This window comes from Geotrypetes seraphini, chromosome 1, assembly GCF_902459505.1.
Source record: "Geotrypetes seraphini chromosome 1, aGeoSer1.1, whole genome shotgun sequence".
Lineage (NCBI taxonomy): Eukaryota > Metazoa > Chordata > Amphibia > Gymnophiona > Dermophiidae > Geotrypetes > Geotrypetes seraphini.
The window spans coordinates 51,013,602-51,033,479 of NC_047084.1; the positions used below are offsets into that span (position 1 = coordinate 51,013,602).

Genomic DNA, 19,878 nt, shown 5'->3' on the forward strand with positions numbered 1-19,878 from the left:
TCAACAACAATACTGGACACAGTACTCCAGATGCGGGCGTACCATAGCACGATACAGGACGAAGGAAGTCATCATGCCGCTGATTCGTGCTATGGTACGCTCGCATCTGGAGTACTGTGTCCAGTATTGGTCGCCGTACCTCAAGAAGGACATGGCAATACTTGAGGGGGTCCAGAGAAGAGCGACGAAAATGATAAGAGGTATGGAAAACTTGTCATATGCCGACAGGCTGGAAAAGCTGGGGCTGTTCTCCCTGGAAAAGCGGAGACTTAGAGGAGACATGATAGAAATTTTTAAGATCCTGAAAGGCATAGATAAGGTAGATAGGGATAGATTCTTCAGACTGTGGGGAACAACAAGTACAAGGGGGCACTCGGAGAAACTGAAAGGGGACAGGTTTAGAATAGAGAGTTGCGCGGGGACAGAAATCCCACCCGTCCCCGCCAAAGTCCCACCCGTCCCCGCGAGGAATCCCTCCGTCCCCACCCGTCCCCGCGAGGAATCCCCTACGTCCCCGCGAGGAATCCCCTACATCCCCACCCGTCCCTATAAACTACAGAAATAGTTATTTCATTTAATTATGCTACTGAATTAAAGGCTCTGGTAGAAACCCATTTAAAAATAAGCAAAAAGACTTTATTAATTTGGAAATATTAATTGGGAAGAATACATACTTTGTAAACGGGTTTCTACCAGAGCCTCTAATGTTTATAAATTTTTATCAACACAACTAATATACTACTTTATCCTTAAGCAAAAAAAATAAAATAAAATAAAATTTTTTCCTACCTTTGTTGCCTCGTTTCTGCTTTCTTCATGTTCTCATTCAATTCCTTCCATCCACTGCCTCTCTTCTCTCTGTGTCTTCCATTTGCTCTGTTACTGTGCCTCTCCCTTTCTCCCCCCTCCCAAAATGGTCTGGCACCCATCTTTTTCCCTCCGCTCCCCCCATAGTCTGGCACCTCTGTCTTCTTCCCTGCCAGCGTCTTCTCCCCATTCCCTCTTCCCCATTTCCTTTCAGTGTCCTTCTCCCCCACCATCTTCCCCATGTCCTGTCAGGCAGCATCCTTCTCCCCCCTCTGCCTTCCCCATGTCCTTTCAGCATCCTTTTCCCCCCCTCTGTCTTCCCCATGTCCTTTCAGCGGCCTTCTCCCCCCCCCCTGTTTTCCCCATGTCCTTTCAGTGGCATTCTCCACCCCTTTGTCTTCCCCAGTGCTTTCAGGGTCCTTCTCCCCCCCTCTGTCTTCCCCATGTGCTTTCAGCATCCTTCCCCCCCCCTCCTCCCGTTTACCCCATGTCCTTTCAGCGTTCTTCTCCACCCCTTTGTCTTCCCCAGTACTTTCAGCGGCCTTCTCCCCCCTTAAGCGTCTTTTCTTCTCCACTCCACCTTTCCTCCCTCCCTTTGTGGCGCTTTCGCACCCGACCGACAACAGAACAGGTCCGGTCGGACAAATCTCCCTGTCCTGTAGCCGCGAATCTAAATTACCTTCTTACAGCAGCTGGAGTAGTGAAGCTGCTTGGACCGCCCCCTCTTTCGTACACCATTGCCTTCTTCCTACCTGCCCTGCCGCACACAGCCGACCGGAAGTCTTCCTGATGTCAGCGCTGACGTCGGAGGAAGGGAGGGCTTTGCTTAAGCCCTCCCTCCGACGTCAGCGCTGACATCGGGAAGACTTCCGTTCGGCTGTGTGCTGCGACAGGGCAGGTAAGGAGGAGGAGACTACCCTCGCGGCTCGAGTGCACTGCAATCCAACCCTGCAGGAACCCCGCGACCCTAGGGGGCATCCCCACGGGATCCCCGTGACCCTAAGGGGCGTCCCCATGGGATCCCCGCGACCCTAAGGGGCGTCCCCACGGGATCCCTGTGACCCAAAGGGGGAACCCGCAGGATCCCCGCGGGTCCCGCGGGATTCCCGTCATCCCCGTTCCCGTGCAGCTCTCTAGTTTAGAACCAATGCCAGGAAGTTCTTCTTCACCCAGAGAGTGGTGGACACATGGAACGCACTCCCGGAAGCTGTGATTGAACAGAACACAATACAGGGATTCAAAGTGGGTTTGGATAAATTCCTGAAGGAGAAGGGGATTAAGGGGTACAGATAGAAGTAGTGATAGGTTATAGGATGAGTTCAGGGACCACTGACAGGTCATGGACCTGATGGGCCGCCGCGTGTGCGGACTGCTGGGCGCGATGGACCTCTGGTCTGACCCAGCGGAGGCAACTTCTTATGTTCTTAATTTGTCCAATTTTATGAATCCTTATATGCTAATCGACCATTCTTGGAATCTGATAGGGATGCTTTCTTCCAGGGGTTCAAGCTTCCTAAATTGACGGTTGCTCAGGTGGAGCAGTTGAATGTGCCTATAACTCCTGAGGAGGTGCAGCTTGGTATTAAGAAACTCAAGTTAACTAAAGCACCTGGCCCGGATGGGTATGGCTCTGAGTATTACAAGATATTGTCGGATCAGATCTCCCCTGCATTGGCGGCGGCGTTCAATGTGCTCTCCGAAGAGCGGGTTTGGGGACCCCTAATATGGCCCACGTTGTGCTTTTGCCTAAGCCTGGCAAGGATCCGGCCCGGGTGGGATCGTATCGACCTATTTCCCTTCTCAATCAGGACGCTAAACCTTTTGCCACAATTTTGGCACATAGATTGAATGCCTTTTTGCCGTTGTTGATCCATGAGGACCAGGCAGGATTTGTGCAGGGCCAATATGCGTCGATGAATCTCGTCCGAGCTTTGATGGCCCTTCATTCCAAGCGTGGACAGGAGGGAGACTCGGCCATTTTGGGATTGGACATGGAGAAAGCATTTGATAGTATCTCCTGGCAATATCTTTTCTGGGTTTTGCGTCAGTTTGGCATTGAGGGGTCTATTCATCAATGGATTAATAGCTTATATATACGGCTGCAGGCCAGACTCTTAGTCAATGGTCAGTTTACTGAACCGTTTGCTTTGGGAAGGGGGACGCGCCAGGGATGCCCGTTATCCCCGCTACTTTTTGTGTTAGCTATTGAACCACTGGCTGCTAGGATTCGTGGCGACCCGACTTTTCAGGGCATTCATCTTGGGGACAAGGAAAGTCACATTAATCTTTTTGCTGATGACATTCTTCTTTATTTTGATCAACCCCAACAGGATCTGGCGCGGGTCCTCACTTTGGTTCGCTCCTTTGGAGATCTTTCTGGTTTGCGTGTTAATTGTGATAAATCTGAACTTCTTCCGTTACGGTCCACTAAGGTGGAGAACTGGCATGCGAGCCTAGAGATTCCGCCGGTGAAGGGGCCGATGCGTTATCTTGGAGTGTATTTAAGTCCGGACCTCAAACTTCTGTACCAATCTAATGTGACCCACCATCTGGAGGCGATCCAGCGATTGTGTGATAGATGGAGAGATCTTCCGCTGGGTGTTTGAGGCCCTGTGGCTTTGACTAAGATGGTACTTCTCCCTAAGATTCTGTATCCCTTGCTGGCAGTACCTCTTTCGGTTACTGATAAAGAGGTGCATCTATTTCGGTCGATCATTTCCTCCTTCATCTGGTGTCATAAGCGAGCCAGGATTAGTTATGCCACTTTGGCTTTGGACAAATGTAGGGGTGGGTTGAACCTTCCTGATCTTCGGTATTACAACATCGCGGCTCTGTTTCATTTTATCCATGAAGGATGGTCGGGTTGTTATAAATTCTCTCCCCAGGGTTGGGTAGAATCTTGATGTGCCCCTCACTCGGTCCTGTCTCTTCTGCACACTCCAATGTCTGTTATACCGGGGGGAGGGGCTAAGTTTGCGTATCTTCTTCCCCTGCGGCGTGCATGGCGGTGGTGGCGGAATCGGCAGGGTAAGACTCCGGCAGCTTCCCTTTTGTTACAATTGTATGGAAATGTTGACTTTCCCCCGGGAGTGGGCCATTCCTGGTTTCAGCAGTGGGAGCAGAGAGGGGGTAGAACTCTTCAGGACTTCCTAACAGTGGGGGAGGGTCAATTTCCTACTTTTGCTCAGCTGCAAGCTCACTGGCATCTGCCCAAGACTCATTTTTGGGCTTGCCTTCAAGTCTGGCATTACTATTTATCCCTTGGTCGTAAATGGGAGGATGCTTGGCTCTGTGGTCCCTTGGATGTTCAGTTTTTTCAGGTATCTCCTGCTTTTAACAAATTTGCTACTTGGTATCGGATTCTGAAGAATGCAACGGACATGGGATCTATTGATCGATTGGCTTCCCGGTGGCAATCAGAGCTTGGTACTACCCTGGACGTAGGGCATTTTTAGATATTTTTGCCACTGTGCACGCCTTGGGGGGTTCCACGGATTTTCAGGAAATGCAATTTAAAATTCTGCATCGGGCTTATATTTCTAGGGCTCAAGGGGCTCGCATGGGCCTCTGGGAGGGAGCAGTTTGTACTAAATGTAATAGTTTTCTGGGTACCCTCACGCACCATTTTTTGGGAATGTCCTTCTACGGCCTTATGGCTGAGAGTTCTTCCATTTTTGGAACGCATTCTTCAGTGAGCTGTGCCCTGGTCTTATGGTTTCCTGCTGTTGGGCGATCAACGAGATTTGATTGCAGGAGGGCTTACGCTTCTCCAGCGCAGGGTCCTTTACATGACTGTCTTGGTGGTCAAAAAGCTCCTGTTGCAGCATTGGGTGGATGACTCGGTAGCCTCTTTCCCGCACTGGCTTACTCGTTTTGCTGAGGTGGGGCGGTATGAGCTTCACCGCGTTTCTAGGGTTGGGACTCTGACCCTCCACTGCTATCATGATTTATGGAAGCAGGCGTTAACTGTTTGTTCCAACTCGGAGCCGGAGAACTCGGGCCCCCTTCCTTGATTCTTCTTTTTGGTGGGGCTGGTGCTTGATTTCTTTCTTTTGTTTCCTCACCGGGTGGTTGCACTAGTGAGTGTGTGTGTGTGTGTGCATTTGGGTGTTTGGTTGTTTGGAGGTATGAATGTGGAGTGTTTGCTGTCTGCTTGTTGCGGTTTGAGGCCAAGTACTTGGGGTTTGAGTGCGTTTGATTGGGGGGTTTTGTACTTCAAAAATGTCAATTGTGTTGGGACATCCGGCCCTTGGGTTCTTGTTTTGTGACTCATTTGCTGTCATGGGTTTCTAATGCTGTTTTCTATGCCAGATCTGTTTGTTCTGCTTGTTCTGAACCTGGTTGTATGTTCCCTTTGCAATTGCTAATAAAGACAATAGTAAAAAAATATATATATGTGAGGTTGCAAACCATTGGACCCCTGAGAAGGTGTGTTTGCCGAAACACGGAATGTGTAGGGTCCGGTTGGATTTTTATCACAGTATTTTTTATCATTGTACTTTTTTAATTGAATTTTCATGATTTTATATGTCAGTGTTTAATAAATTATCTCCAGAACATCTGTATCCACAGTTTTTGTTTTTGTTTTCATCGGTGGATTGTTTTCACTGTGGATCATTGGGTCTCCCCATTTTTCTTTGTTGTGATATCACATACTAATTCACAAACTAGGACAAAACATTATTATACATATGGTAAGGGGGGACGGAATACAGTAATTAATAGGAAAGATTTACAAAAAGGGAAAGTACGTTAGGAGGGAGATGTGCTCTTCATGTGAAATTGTAGATGATGGAAAAGACTATGAAATCCGAATGTTATAAGTTGTATGCATCTTTAAACAACACTGGTTACAGAATCCTGGGGAGCCCCCCCCTGCAACGATTGCAACATGAGAGATGCCTAATCTCTCCTACTGCGATCACGATTCCACCCCCCCCCAAACTGCTTCGAACCGGCAGGAGAGATGACCAATCTCTCCTGCCAGCACCCCCCCAAAATGGTGCAAACGGCAGGAGGGATCCCACCCCCGAACACCTCCCCGTCCACTACCCTAACCCCCACTACCCTGGATCCCCCTACCCCAAACACCTCCTTCCCACTAACCTGTAATCCTTGGCATGGCGGTGCACCAGGAAGGGGCAGGTCCACCATTCCAAGGATAGCCGGCCGGCCAACTTACAGGTTAGTAGGGGGGGTCCAGGATAGGGGGGGTCTGAGGTAGTGGGGGAGGGCATTCGGGGAGTTGGCAGAGAGTGGGGTCCGCCTTCGGCAGGAGGGCTTGGGATCCCTGCTGCCGGTATTCATGGGGGTGTAGGGTGCGCCTTCAGAAGGAGGGCTTATGATCCCTCCTGCCGGTATTTGCGGAGGGGGGTTGTCGGCAGGAGGGCTTGGGATCCCTCCTGCCAGTTTGCGGCAGTTCAGGGGGGATCGCGGTCGTGGAAGGAAAGATTAGGCGTCTCTCCTGCCACGATCATTGCAGTGGGGGTGGACAGGTTGCCTGGGCTGGAACTTATACCTGTTTTGACTTGGTCTAAGTCAAAGCATATAAGTTCCGTCTGGCAACCTGTCAACCCTTTTTGGTTATGGCTGCCAGACAACTAAGTCTAGGTTGTCCCCTCCTCCAAAAACACCTCTTTTTGCTGTAGGCATTCAGAGGCAGGGTAAACACCTAAGCTGGTTTTAGATACGAATAAAACCAGCTTTGATCTGTCTTTTCAATTGTCCAAGTACCGACTTAGGCCACTTTTTGAAAGTTTTTGAGTTTTTTTTATTATGAGCCCCTTAGTGCTTAGATTATAATGTGCTGTGATTAGAATTTTACGCACCACAGGTAATATTTCATGACCACGTGGCGCCTCTATCAAGTATTCATCTATGAGCACATGAAGTTTGTAAACTGACGTTTAATATGTTTTATTGAACAAGAGCATTTTCACAAGTGTGGGATTTTTTGTTGAAAGTGTGTTGCTTTTTGTCCCAACCAATTCATTTTTTTTGGAATTTAATCCCCTGTTTGATTTTGGACTACATCAATCTTTGGCATTAACTTTTAATATTCAACTTTATTAAATTTTTCTGCTTTCTTCTCATGTTTCCATGTCTTCCATTATCCCAGGACAAGCAGGCGGATTCTAACACATCTAAACAATTCTTAGATACTTTAGTTATAATCAGCCACCCAGGGAGTTCTTCCAACTTTGAAACTCCACTTACAATGCCGGTGGCACCCCACAATGTGGACTCACTATACAGGGTGGTTCCCTTTCTAGGTTTGATATCTCACCACTCCCTCATACATTTCTTCTTCGGAATGAGTATATGTGCCTCTGTACCTCCTTGCAGAGAGGGCAAGGCTCTGCATCAGTTTGGCTCATGTCTATATCAGATTGCTATCTTATCCAACCGGTCTGGTATCTACCTAAAGCATTTGGTGCAGCAACTAGCCATGTTCCAAAATATCTTCTGGAACGTAAACTCCCGGGTTTTTTCAACATTTTATATCAGACTTTCAACTTCGCAAGTGCATGGTCATCAGTATATGCCGCCTTGATCTCTCGTGCAACAGCAGTGTTAGTTGCTATGAGGCAACTTGCCTGGCAACATTACCCACTAGGACAGGCTAGTAAATGCACCTTGTTTAGGGGACAAATTCTTAGTCCTTTCATGGACAAGGCTACTCAGATGTTATCTGCCCACGAGACCAGATGGGACACTCTGGGCAAGTCCAGCATGGAGCTCTCGTCCCTTTACACTACAATCTTCTCAACAAAGTTTTCTTGCAACACCTTTGACTGTTCCAGTCTCAATCCAGGAGACAAAGTCACAACAGCAAATACGTCAGCAACAACACAAGCCATAGGCTGCTCCGTACACATTAATGCAGCCTTTTTTGATGTGTTTCTTCAGAGCCTCACCCTATTGAAAGTTATCTTCAGTTCTTCATAGATCGTTGAGAGCTCTTCACCTCAGATCTCTGGATTTTCACTATCATGCGGCAGGGTTACATACTCAATTTTCACATCCTGCCTTCAGACCATCTCCCAAGCAAGTCTGTTTTTGGACCTTGCACAGTCCTTCCTTTTTCTTCATTAGGCTCAATCTATTATGCTCAATGCCATCGAGGAAGTTCCCTTTGATCAGCAGGGTCAGGTATTCTCCTGTTCCTTCTGGGTACCCAAGTAGACCAACGGTCTGAGAACCATCCTGGTTCTCAGACCTCTCAACCTATTTCTAGTCAAGGAGAAATTCACGATTCTTTTCCTCGCCCTGCTTTCTCCTCTTCTCAACTGCCTCTGCTATTTAGATCTCACGGAAGCCTTCACGCATATCCCAATCCATCCGGCTTCCAAGAAGTACCTTTCAACTAAATCAGTGTCATTACCAGTACAAGGTACTTCCTTTCAGCCTGGCATCTTCTCCCATAATCTTCACGAAATGCCTGATTGTGGTGGCCGCATCTCTCCAATCACATGGTCTTCAAGTCTTTCCTTCTCTGGACGACTGCTTTATCAAGGGTGTCTCATCTCCAGAAGTGGTCTAAGCAACTTCTCAAACCATTTCTTTTCTCCAAATTCGAAGTCAATTTCCCCAAATCACATCTCATTCCAACTCAATGTCTATAGTTCATTGGGGCAATTCTAGACACCACTCTCTTCAGAGCGTTTCTCCCTCCAGATTGCCTTCAGGCTTTCCTTTGTCTATGTCAGAAACTGCTTCCTCTTTAAACTATCTCTGCCACACATGATGGTTCTTCTAGGCCATATGGCTTCAACTGTTTCTGTCACAACACTGGCAAGTCTACATCTTTGCACCCCTCAGTGGACCCTTGTTTCCCAGTGGTCTCAGGCGATGGATCGTGTCTCTTAACATATATCTCAGAGATCCTACCGGTACTGAGGGCAGATGTGAAAAGGCAGGAAGAACTACAATCAATAAATGCGTGGATGAGGAGATGGTGTGAGGAAGAAGGATTCCTTTTCGTGAGAAACTGGACAACGTTCTGGGGCAAGAGCAAGCTCTACAGGAGAGATGGACTGCACCTGAGCACGGCGGGAACAAGACTTCTAGCAAACAACGTCAAGAGAGGAATAGAACAGGCTTTAAACTAAGAGAAAGGGGAAAGCCGACAGTCGACCTAGCGTCGATGATTCGGAAGAAGGTATCCCGTGAAGATACTGAGGGGAAAAAAGGCAGGGAAGAAACAAGAGACAAATTACAGGAGTCAACTAACCCAGAAGAGGAGGTTAGAAAGATTGTAGCAAAAGAGAAGACACCAAAGACCGAAGCACAGGGAAAAGAAATGAAGACGACAAAATGCCAGGATCTAAACTGCATATATACTAATGCAAGGAGTTTAAGTAACAAAATGGGGGAACTAGAAGCCATGGCCAATGCAGAGGACATAGACATCATTGGAATCTCTGAAACGTGGTGGAATGAGGAAAACAAATGGGATACAGCACTGCCGGGGTACAAGCTCTATCGCCGGGATAGGTCAGGTCAGAAAGGAGGAGGAATAGCCCTATACGTAAAAGAAAGCATACAATCGACAAGAATGGACACAGCGGAGATGATCAACAAACTGGAATCGCTATGGGTTAAAATACCGGGTAGGAAAGGGCATGAAATAAAGATGGGCCTATACTATCGTCCACCCGGGCAAACCGGAGATAGCGATAAAGAAATGGATGCCGAGATGAAACGAGAATGCAAAAGCGGTTACACAGTTGTTATGGGAGACTTCAACTATTCTGGGATAGACCGGAGTCTTGGAAGCTCAAGATGCGCTAGGGAGACAGAATTCCTGGAGGCTATACAAGATTGCTTCATGGAGCAGCTTGTTAGAGAACCTACGAGAGGAAATGCCACTCTGGATTTAATCCTAAATGGACTAAGGGGACCTGCAAAGGAAGTGGAAGTAGTGGGACCGTTGGGAAACAGTGATCATAATATGATCAAGTTCAAGGTTGAAGTAGGCATACCAAACGGAAAGAGAACCATAGCGACATCTTTCAACTTCAGGAAAGGAAACTATGAAGCAATGAGGGAAATGGTAAGGAAGAAACTTAGGAACACTTCCAAAAAATGGCAAACAGTAGAACATGCCTGGTCTTTTTTCAAAGACACGGTGAGCGAGGCACAAAATCTGCACATCCCCAGATTCAGAAAGGGGTGCAAAAAGGGTCGAACAAAAGACCCAGTATGGATGACTAAAATAGTGAAGGAAGCGATAGGCAATAAGAAAAATTCATTCAGGAAATGGAAAAAGGACAAAACTGAAGGGAACCATAAGGAGCACAGGAAGTATCAAAAAGAATGTCACCGTGTGGTTCGAAAAGCCAAAAGAGAGTATGAAGAGAGGCTAGCCAGGGAGGCACGAAATTTCAAACCGTTCTTCAGATATGTTAAAGGGAAACAGCCAGCTAGGGAGGAGGTGGGACCGCTGGACGAAGGAGACAGGAAGGGAGCGGTGAAGGAGGAGAAAGAAGTCGCAGAAAGACTCAACATGTTCTTCTCGTCTGTATTTACAAACGAAGACACAACCAACATACCGGAACCTGAACAAATCTTCAATGGAAATCAAGCAGAAAAATTAACATCCATGGAAGTGAGCCTTGATGATGTACACAGGCAGATAGAAAAACTTAAAACTGACAAATCCCCGAGTCCGGACGGAATCCATCCCAGGGTTCTGAAGGAATTAAAGGAGGAGATAGCGAAACTACTGCAGCAAATTTGCAACCTATCCTTGAAAACAGGCATGATCCCGGAGGATTGGAAGATAGCCAATGTCACGCCCATCTTTAAAAAGGGATCAAGAGGTGACCCGGGAAACTACAGACCAGTGAGTTTGACCTCGGTTCCGGGGAAACTGGCGGAAGCACTGATTAAAGAACACATCGATGAACATCTGGAAAGAAACGAACTTTTGAAAACAACCCAACATGGTTTCTGCAGGGGGAGATCGTGCCTAACGAATTTATTGCACTTCTTCGAAGGAATTAACAAACGGATGGACAGAGGAGACCCCATAGACATCATATACCTTGATTTCCAAAAAGCCTTTGACAAGGTGCCTCACGAACGTCTACTCCGGAAACTGAAGAACCATGGAGTGGACGGAGACGTACATAGATGGATCAGAAACTGGTTGGCGGGTAGGAAACAGAGGGTAGGGGTGAAAGGCCACTACTCGGACTGGATGAGGGTCACGAGTGGTGTTCCGCAGGGCTCAGTGCTCGGGCCGCTGCTATTTAATATATTCATAAATGATCTAGAAACAGGCACGAAGTGTGAGATAATAAAATTTGCGGACGATACAAAACTATTTAGTGGAGCTGGGACTAAAGAGGAATGTGAAGAATTGCAAAGGGACTTGAACAAATTGGGGGAATGGGCGGCGAGATGGCAGATGAAGTTCAACGTTGAGAAATGTAAAGTATTGCATGTTGGAAACAGAAACCCGAGGTACAACTATACGATGGGAGGGATATTATTGAATGAGAGTAACCAAGAAAGGGACTTGGGGGTAATGGTGGACATGACAATGAAGCCGACGGCACAGTGCGCAACGGCCGCTAAGAAAGCAAATAGAATGCTAGGCATAATCAAGAAGGGTATTACAACAAGGACAAAAGAAGTTATCCTGCCATTGTATCGGGCGATGGTGCGCCTGCATCTGGAATACTGCGTCCAATATTGGTCTCCGTACCTTAGGAAGGATATGGCGTTACTCGAGAGGGTTCAGAGGAGAGCGACACGCTTGATAAAAGGGATGGAAAACCTCTCATACGCTGAGAGATTGGAGAAACTGGGTCTCTTTTCCCTGGAGAAGAGGAGACTTAGAGGGGATATGATAGAGACTTATAAGATCATGAAGGGCATAGAGAGAGTAGAGAAGGACAGATTCTTCAAACTTTCGAAAAATAAAAGAACAAGAGGACACTTGGAAAAGTTGAAAGGGGACAGATTTAAAACGAATGCTAGGAAGTTCTTCTTTACCCAACGAGTGGTGGACACCTGGAATGCGCTTCCAGAGGGCGTAATAGGGCAGAGTACAGTACAGGGGTTTAAGAAAGGATTGGACAATTTCCTGCTGGAAAAGGGGATAGAAGGGTATAGATAGAGGATTACTGCACAGGTCCTGGACCTGTTGGGCCACCGCGTGTGCGGACTGCTGGGCACGATGGACCTCTGGTCTGACCCAGCAGAAGCATTGCTTATGTTCTTATGTTCTTATCTGTGATATCATCTCTTCTGCAGTTGCTTCAATGGTGGATGACCTCCTCCAATCTATCCAGAGGTCTCCTTTTCCATTTACCCCCTCATCACAAGGTCATCACGACAGACACATCCCCTTATGCCTGGGGGGCTCATATGGACGATCTGCAAACTCAGGGTCTTTGGACCGCTATGGAAAGGAAATTTCACATCAATTTCCTAGAACTCAGAGTGATGTTTTATGCCCTCAAGGCTTTTCATCATCATTTTTACCCTCAAGTTCTCCTCCTTTGCATGGACAATCAAGTAGCAATATACTACATAAACAAGCAAGGAGGCACGGGCTCTCTCCTGTTGTGTCAGGAGGTCCAGAAAATCTGGACTTGGGCGACAGCTCGCAATATGTTCTTGAAGGCTGTCTACATTCAAGGGGAGAAGAATTCCCTAGCAGAATTCCTCAGCAGAATTCATCAGCCTCACGAATGGATTCTCGACTCTGCAACTCTTTGGTCCATCTTTGCTCAGTGGGGCACTCCTCAAGTGGATTTGTTTGCGGCTCCTCACAATCACCAGTTGCCCCAATTTTCCTCCAGACTTTACTCTCCTCTCCGTCTCGCAGTGGATGCTTTGCCTCTGGACTAGACGGGTCTGTTTCTATATGCATTCCCTCCACTTCCTCTCATGCTAAGAACTTTATTCAAACTTAAGAGAGAAACAGCCACCATGATTCTCATTGCTCCATGGTGGACCAGGCAACATTGGTTCTCCCTTCTACTTCAGCTCAGCTCCAGGGAGCCCATACCTCTTTTAGTATTTCCTACTCTGCTCACTCAGAATCAGGAATCGCTTCTACATCCCAACCTGCAAACTCTACACCTGACAGCTTGGTTTCTCTCAGGCTTAATTCATCGCTTCTACACTTACCCCTCTGAATCCGCAGTTTCAGCATCCGCGGATTCAGTTATTTGTGATTTTTTTTTAAAAAAATTTGCGGGGCTATTTTAAGCCCTGTAAGCCCCCCCTTAAGCCTTACCTGGTGGTCTATGGGTTTTCGGGGCAGGAGCGATCTTCTCACGCTACTGCCCCGTGCAGATCGCTCATAGGAAATGGCTGCTCTGAGCTCCCGTTGTGGATTAAAAACTGGCTGGAGTATAGGAAACAGAGAGTGGGGGTAAATGGACAATACTCGGACTGGAAGAGAGTCACCAGTGGGGTGCTGCAGGGCTTGGTGCTTGGCCCATGCTCTTCAACATCTTTATAAATGATCTGGACATTTATACAACGAGTGAGATGATTAAATTTGCAGACGATACGAAGTTATTCAGAGTAGTGAAGACACGGGGGGATTGCGAAGATCTGCAGCGTGACATAATCAAGCTCGAGAAATGGGCATCGACATGGCAAATGAGGTTCAACATGGATAAGTGTAAAGTGATGCATGTCGGTAACAAAAATCTCATGCACGAATACAGGATGTCTGGGGCGGTACTTGGAGAGACCTCCCAGGAAAGGGACTAGGGAGTTATTATCGACAAGTCGATGAAGCCGTCCGCGCAATGCGCAGTGGCAGCAAAAAGGGCGAACAGAATGCTAGGAATGATAAAGAAGGGGATCATGAACAAATTGGAGAAGGTTATCATGCCGCTGTACTAGGCCATGGTGCGCCCTCACCTGGAGTACTGCATCCAGCATTGGTCGCCATACATGAAGAAGGAAATGGTATTACTCGAAAGAGTCCAGAGAAGAGCAACTAAAATGATTAAGGGGTTGGAGGAGTTGCCATACAGTGAGAGATTGGAGAAACTGGGCCTCTTCTCACTTGAAAAGATGAGACTGAGAAGGGGGCAGGATCAAAACATTCAAAATACTGTAGGGAATAGACTTAGCAGATAAAGACAGATTGTTCACCCTCTCCAAGGTAGGGAGCACGAGAGGACACTCTAAAGTTGAAAGGGGATAGATTCCGTACAAACATAAGGAAGTTCTTTTTTACTCAGATAGTGGTAGAAAACTGGAATGCTCTTCCGGAGCCCTGTTATAGGGGAAAACACCCTCCAGGGATTTAAGACAAAGTTAGACAAGTTCCTGCTAAACTGGAACGTACGCAGGTGAGGCTGGACTCATTTGGAGCACTGGTCTTTGACCTGGGGGCTGCCGTGTGAGCGGACTGCTGGGCACGATGGACCACTGGTCTGACCCAGCAGCAGCAATTCTTATGTTCTTAAGTCTCTATTGTCTGTTTTTGATGTGCCTGGTAGCTAGGGATTCCCACATGTGAGAATGTATATCCTGCTTGTCCTCAAAGAAATAATAATAACTTTATTTTTATATACTGCAATACCACAAGCAGTTCAGAGCGGTTTACAGAGGAAGAGACTGTATACAGACAGCGATATTATACAAAACTTTCAAAATTACATTAGCATGGTAAGATTAATCAAATTTTTCCTTGAAGTGTTTTAGAAGTGGAGAAGGGCAGAAATGGAGTCGGAGAAATTTATCAAAGAGATAAGTTTTGATTGACTTCCTAAAAGTTTGGTAGCTTGGAATAATAAGCAAAGTTACTCACCTGTAGCAGACATTCTCCTGGAACAACAGGACTTGAATTCTCACATACTCTGCCACCTCCTCTTGGAGTTGCATTCCCTATGCTTTTTTATTCAATTGTAGGTCCCATATGGGTGAATCAGGCAGTAAGGCACTTGTGCACGCACAGGGTGGCTCTGCCAAAGACCTGTAGAAACAATAGAACGCTGGGCAATATCCACATTGGGGCTCTGTGGATAACATTACCCATATGTGAGAATGTATATCCTGCTGTCCTCAAAGAACAGCTGCTACAGGTGAGTAACTTTGTTGATATTGGTCTTGTAAAAAACAGTGTTAGACTGCATGGCCTGAAATATCCTACTTGTAAGGGTAATTTTGAGCATGCTTTGTTAAAATATGGAGGATTAAAAGTGTTTTCTTTCTCTGTTTTTATTTCCTCAGAATTTAGATTATCCTTCCCACAGCTAACTGGTGTACTCACTCTGGCCTTCTTTCTCCATAATTGTGTTATTACCTTGCTGAAAAACAACAGGAACCAAGCAAAGAATGTAAGTAATGAGACTGAGACCTATCTGCTGCTGATGTACAAATTTTGCGTATAACCTTTGACACAAATATCATTATTGTCTTCCTTTTAATTGCATGCTTTTAAGTGGGGAAAACCCCTCACAAATATTTTACAGAACATCATTTTAGAATGAGTATTACACATCATGGGAAGTGCAGGATCACTGTAGGCAATCTAAGCAAAGTGCCTAGTACCGAGGCATCAACTGGGGTCCTATCAGATGTGCTAATATAGCAGTTCAAAACCAGAATTTAGCCCCAGTAAGTCCGCAATCAGCAGACAGACGACTAGTTTAAGCCAGAGCTGCTGCTAACTGTGTAAATTTTTGTTTGTCCTCACTACTCCTTTGTATAGTGTTCACCAGCCAGTGGTAAAAATCAACAATGTTTATTCTGCTAACTTTACTGTGCCAAGGCCCCATAGTCTAACAAGACTTGCTGGCCCTACACAGTTTCAGCTGAAGGGAGAGATAACAGCAGCTTCTCATTTCCTGCCATTTGGAGGGGATTCAGTTGCAAGGTACAAAATCTTGACCCTTACACTCAGTTTTATTTATTTACTGTATTTGGTTTAATATCCCATCCTCTCCAAAGAGCTCAGAACAGGTTACAGTTTTACATTCAAAGTGATACAATGCACCATTACACAAGGATTGCTCTTTGAACATGTTTCATTAAATTCAATCTAAAAGTAAGCTCCAGACTTAAGTCCATCTTAGAAACCCAGCAATATTGTGGGTAAAGTTAGTACACACATTTTCCTCAGAGATTCTCTCATCATTCACAAAAAAAGAATTAAAAAAAAATATTATGGTGACAACTCTAGAAAACTTGTGCAAAAAACATGCCATTTTATCTTAAAGCTTGCCATACAGAAAACTCATGTAATATAATCTCAAATACTTTCAGCAGTTTTCCCTTGAAATTGCAATATCACACTTAAAGCACACAGTTTGGAATATTACACAATTCCAATTTTATACATGATTCCAGTTTATTTGTCTTCTACAATTCTATTTATCATTTCGGTTTACATGATTATCGTCTGATTTTCCCCTTGGCTTCCTGTTCTCACCTAGAATTCACAAGGCTTTTTTGGTGGTATGCCTGTTTGCAAATCTTTGCCTTTGAAAATTTGTGCTGAGCCCTTATATATGAAATTCAAAGTTGCACTAAAAATTGATTTATCCTTAGACAAGCAGGCAGCTTATTCTCACATGTAGGTGACATCATCCATGGAGCTTGGTATAAAGTGTATAGTCACTTTAAGCTTTTAGCAAAGCTTCGAGACAGCCCACCTGATACCAGCTTGCAAGGTGGTCTGTTTTTCATTTTCCACAGAATGAAGATAACATATCTGAACTTTATTCCGATGAGTTTGCCTTCCCGCTTCACTTTTTCATTGTTACTGTTGTTTTACTTACTTATTCATTGTTTTTATTTTCTACTTTATTTAAATCCCAAAATATATAAGTTTTGATGTGAAGAGGCCTTTAGGCAATTTTAAAGCCTTTGCTCCTGTCAACGGCTTTTCAGCCTTCTTTTTACTCCCCCTCGGTATCGTCCTCTCTTGCTGGTTCTTGAGTCTGGAGCTAAAAATAAAAAAACAAACAAACAACAAGAAAAAAAATGAAAACAACAAACTAACAGAATGTTTATTCTTATTTCCAAATATTATTCTTTTTTAGGAGATAGTACATTACATTACATTACATTAGTGATTTCTATTCCGCTTGTGTCTTGCGGTTCTAAGCGGATTACAAATTAGAAGTCTGGACATTTCCAGGAGCGTTACAGTACAAAGTAGCAAGTTATAATTGTTAGTCTGGTCATTTCCAGGAGAATTATAAAGTAAAGAGTAAGTATATAATAGGTTTCTGTGATGAATAATAGAACAATCGGGATACAGTAGTGAGTTGTACAATGTTGAAGGTGTTGCTGTGGTGGTGGTGGTGTTCATGAGAGTATTTTCTAGTGCTGTAGTGAGGTTAAAATGATGGGAAGTGTATTTTGAAGAGATGAGTTTTGATTTCTTTTCGGAATACTTTAATGTCTGTTGTTTTGATCAGTAGATTGGAGATGGTAGTGTCAATCTTCACTGCATGTGTCGCCAAAAGGCTGTCGTATGGTTTCTTGCGTCGGGTACCATTGAGAGGGGGGTAGTTGAATAGGCTCTGAGTTCTCCTTATTCTGGGTGAGAGGTTACGGTATAGTTTGTTTATTGTTTATTCAGTTTTTGATTAAACGCTTTTTCGTTTCTACAAAGCGTTGTACAAGATAAAAAATAACAATTAAACAAAAATAACAATTAAACATACTTTCCTATAAAAACTACTAGACTACCAACTGTTCAAACTGGGTAACTAGTCAGTTATTTAGGTAGCTGGGTGCTGTTCCATGGGTTACTTTATATAGTAGACAGTAGAATTTGAACTGGGATCTTGCTTTTATCGGTAGCCAGTGTGAGTCTAGGTATGCATTGGTGATGTGGTCATATTTGCCGAGGGAGTAGATGAGTCTGAGGGCAGTGTTCTGAACGGTCTGTAGTTGTTTTATCATGTAGTTTGGGCATGATAGGTAGAGGCTATTGCAGTAGTCTACTATACTTAGTACAAGAGATTGTACTAAAATCTTGTATTGATCTTTGTTGAAGAATTTTCTTATTTTTCTTAGGTTTCGCATTGTGAAGAATGCTTTTTGGATGATTTTGTGGATTTGAGTCTGCATTGTGCAATTTCTGTCTAGTTGTATTCCCAGAATCTTAAGTGTGCTTTGCATTGGGTACTTGATTGTGTTTAAATTCAAGTTCTGTGAAGGATGGTTTTTTTTCCTTCTCTAGTAGTAGGAATTTGGTTTTATCCGAGTTTAGTTTCAGCTTATGGTTTGTCATCCATTTTTCTACCGTTTCCGTTGTTATTTTCAGGCGTTCTGTGGATAAGGGGTCTTGAATGTCAAAGGGGAGGAGGATAGTTATATCATCCGCGTAGCTGAATGATACTGTGTTTAGGGCATCTAGGGTTGTGCCAAGGGATGCTATGAAGAGGTTGAATAGTATGGGCGATAGTGGTGATCCTTGTGGAACTCTACATGGGTTTGACCAAGGGTCAGATAGATGATCTTTTGACTTGACTCTGTATGTTCGAGTTTTAAGGAAGCCTTGGAACCAGTTGTGAACATTACCTGAGATTCCTATTGCATCTAGAATCTGGAGTAGTGTGGGATGGTCAACCAGGTCGAATGCAGCAGAAAGATCGAGTTGGATGAGAAGCAGCTTGTTTCCTTTGCTGAGGTGTTGTCGGACTATGTCTAGTAGTGATACCAGTAGAGTTTCTGTGCTATGGTCAGTTCTGAATCCGGATTGTGATGGATGCAGTATGTGGTGGTCTTCAAGGTAGTTGGAGAGATGTTGTGCGACAAGACCTTCTGTTAGTTTGATGTATAGAGGGATAGAGGCGATTGGTCTATAGTTTGTAGGATTGTCTATAGGACCTTTGGGATCTTTCAGGATAGGACTGGAGTCAAATTTACAGCAACTTGGACTTTTCTGTGGTACCAATCCATAAGAACATAAGAAGTGTGTTATATACCGGGTGATATCCATTCGCCCGGGCTTTACCTGAATATACTTACCGTATTAGTTGTGTCATGTGTGTTGGTCGCTTTATAGTTTGCTTTCATTAAACGTTTTTGGGCACCCAAGAATTTAAAATTGCGGCTTTTGACGATGATTTATTGATCCATATTCAAAATCCTAGGGAATCTCTCTCCACCCTGTTGATGCTCATTCAGGAATATGGGGACTTTGCGGATTTGCGGTTAAACTTGGACAAATCTGAGGCTTTGGTGGAGGCTGTGAGGCGGGACTGGGATACTCCTTTTCCGTTCCAGTGGGCGGATGGTTCTTTTTGATATTTAGGGATTCTGCTCCCCCAGCGGGTGACAGATTTATATACAATCAATATTCAGCTATTACTGATGGAGACTAGGTGTCGGTTTCAGCAGTGGCATAATCTACTTTTGTCCTTATTTGGTAGAATTAATCTTTATAAGCTGAACCTATTTCCCCAAATAGCTTTTTGTGCTGCAGGTTCTCCCTCTGAAATTGTCTGCTAGGGATCTTTCTCGACTTAATCGGCTACTTTGTTGGTTTTGCTGGGTGAGTAAAAAATCTAAGATTCGTTTTCCCTTGTTATTCGGTAATTGGGCTTCGGGCGGTTTGGGGCTTCCTGATCTACCACTATACAATCTGGCGTGTCTGCTTCGCCATGTAGCGGACTGGTTTTACGGCACTTGGCTGATTGCCTCCCTCTCATTCTTCTTTACTCAGACTGGCCTGGCACAGGGATATCCTGTCCCAGACCCTAAGTTCGAGTTCTGACAGCTTTTGTTATTTTCCTTATAGTTACATTACTGAAGAATTCTGTACAGCTGCCACCCGGTCCTCAGTTCATTCCTTCACTTCTCACTATTGTCTTTTTTTTCTCCATATGGGATGGGCACTTTGGCCATTTTGTTTTCCAATTCTATTTCTTTGGCCAACTTTCCCACCATCCCATCTCTGTTAGCTTGGCGGTCACCAATCAGTGAGAATATGCTGCCTGCTTGTCCTGGGTTAAAGCACAGTTACTTACCATAACAGGTGTTATCCAGGGACAGCAGGCAGATATTCTCACAACCCACCCACCTCCCCAGGTTGGCTTCTTAGCTGGCTTATTTTAACTGAGGGACCGC

General features: G+C 45.1%; 1 protein-coding gene across 3 annotated transcripts in view; it reads left to right on the forward strand.

The window, feature by feature from the left end:
- Window positions 1-19,878, forward strand: part of SLC38A9 (solute carrier family 38 member 9) — a 204,475-nt gene that overhangs the window by 144,863 nt on the left and 39,734 nt on the right. For all 3 annotated transcript variants that reach the window (XM_033931198.1, XM_033931214.1, XM_033931206.1), the window contains one exon: window positions 15,022-15,128. In XM_033931198.1, coding sequence (XP_033787089.1) covers window positions 15,022-15,128 — 107 coding nt within the window. The remainder of the gene's footprint in view (window positions 1-15,021; window positions 15,129-19,878) is intronic.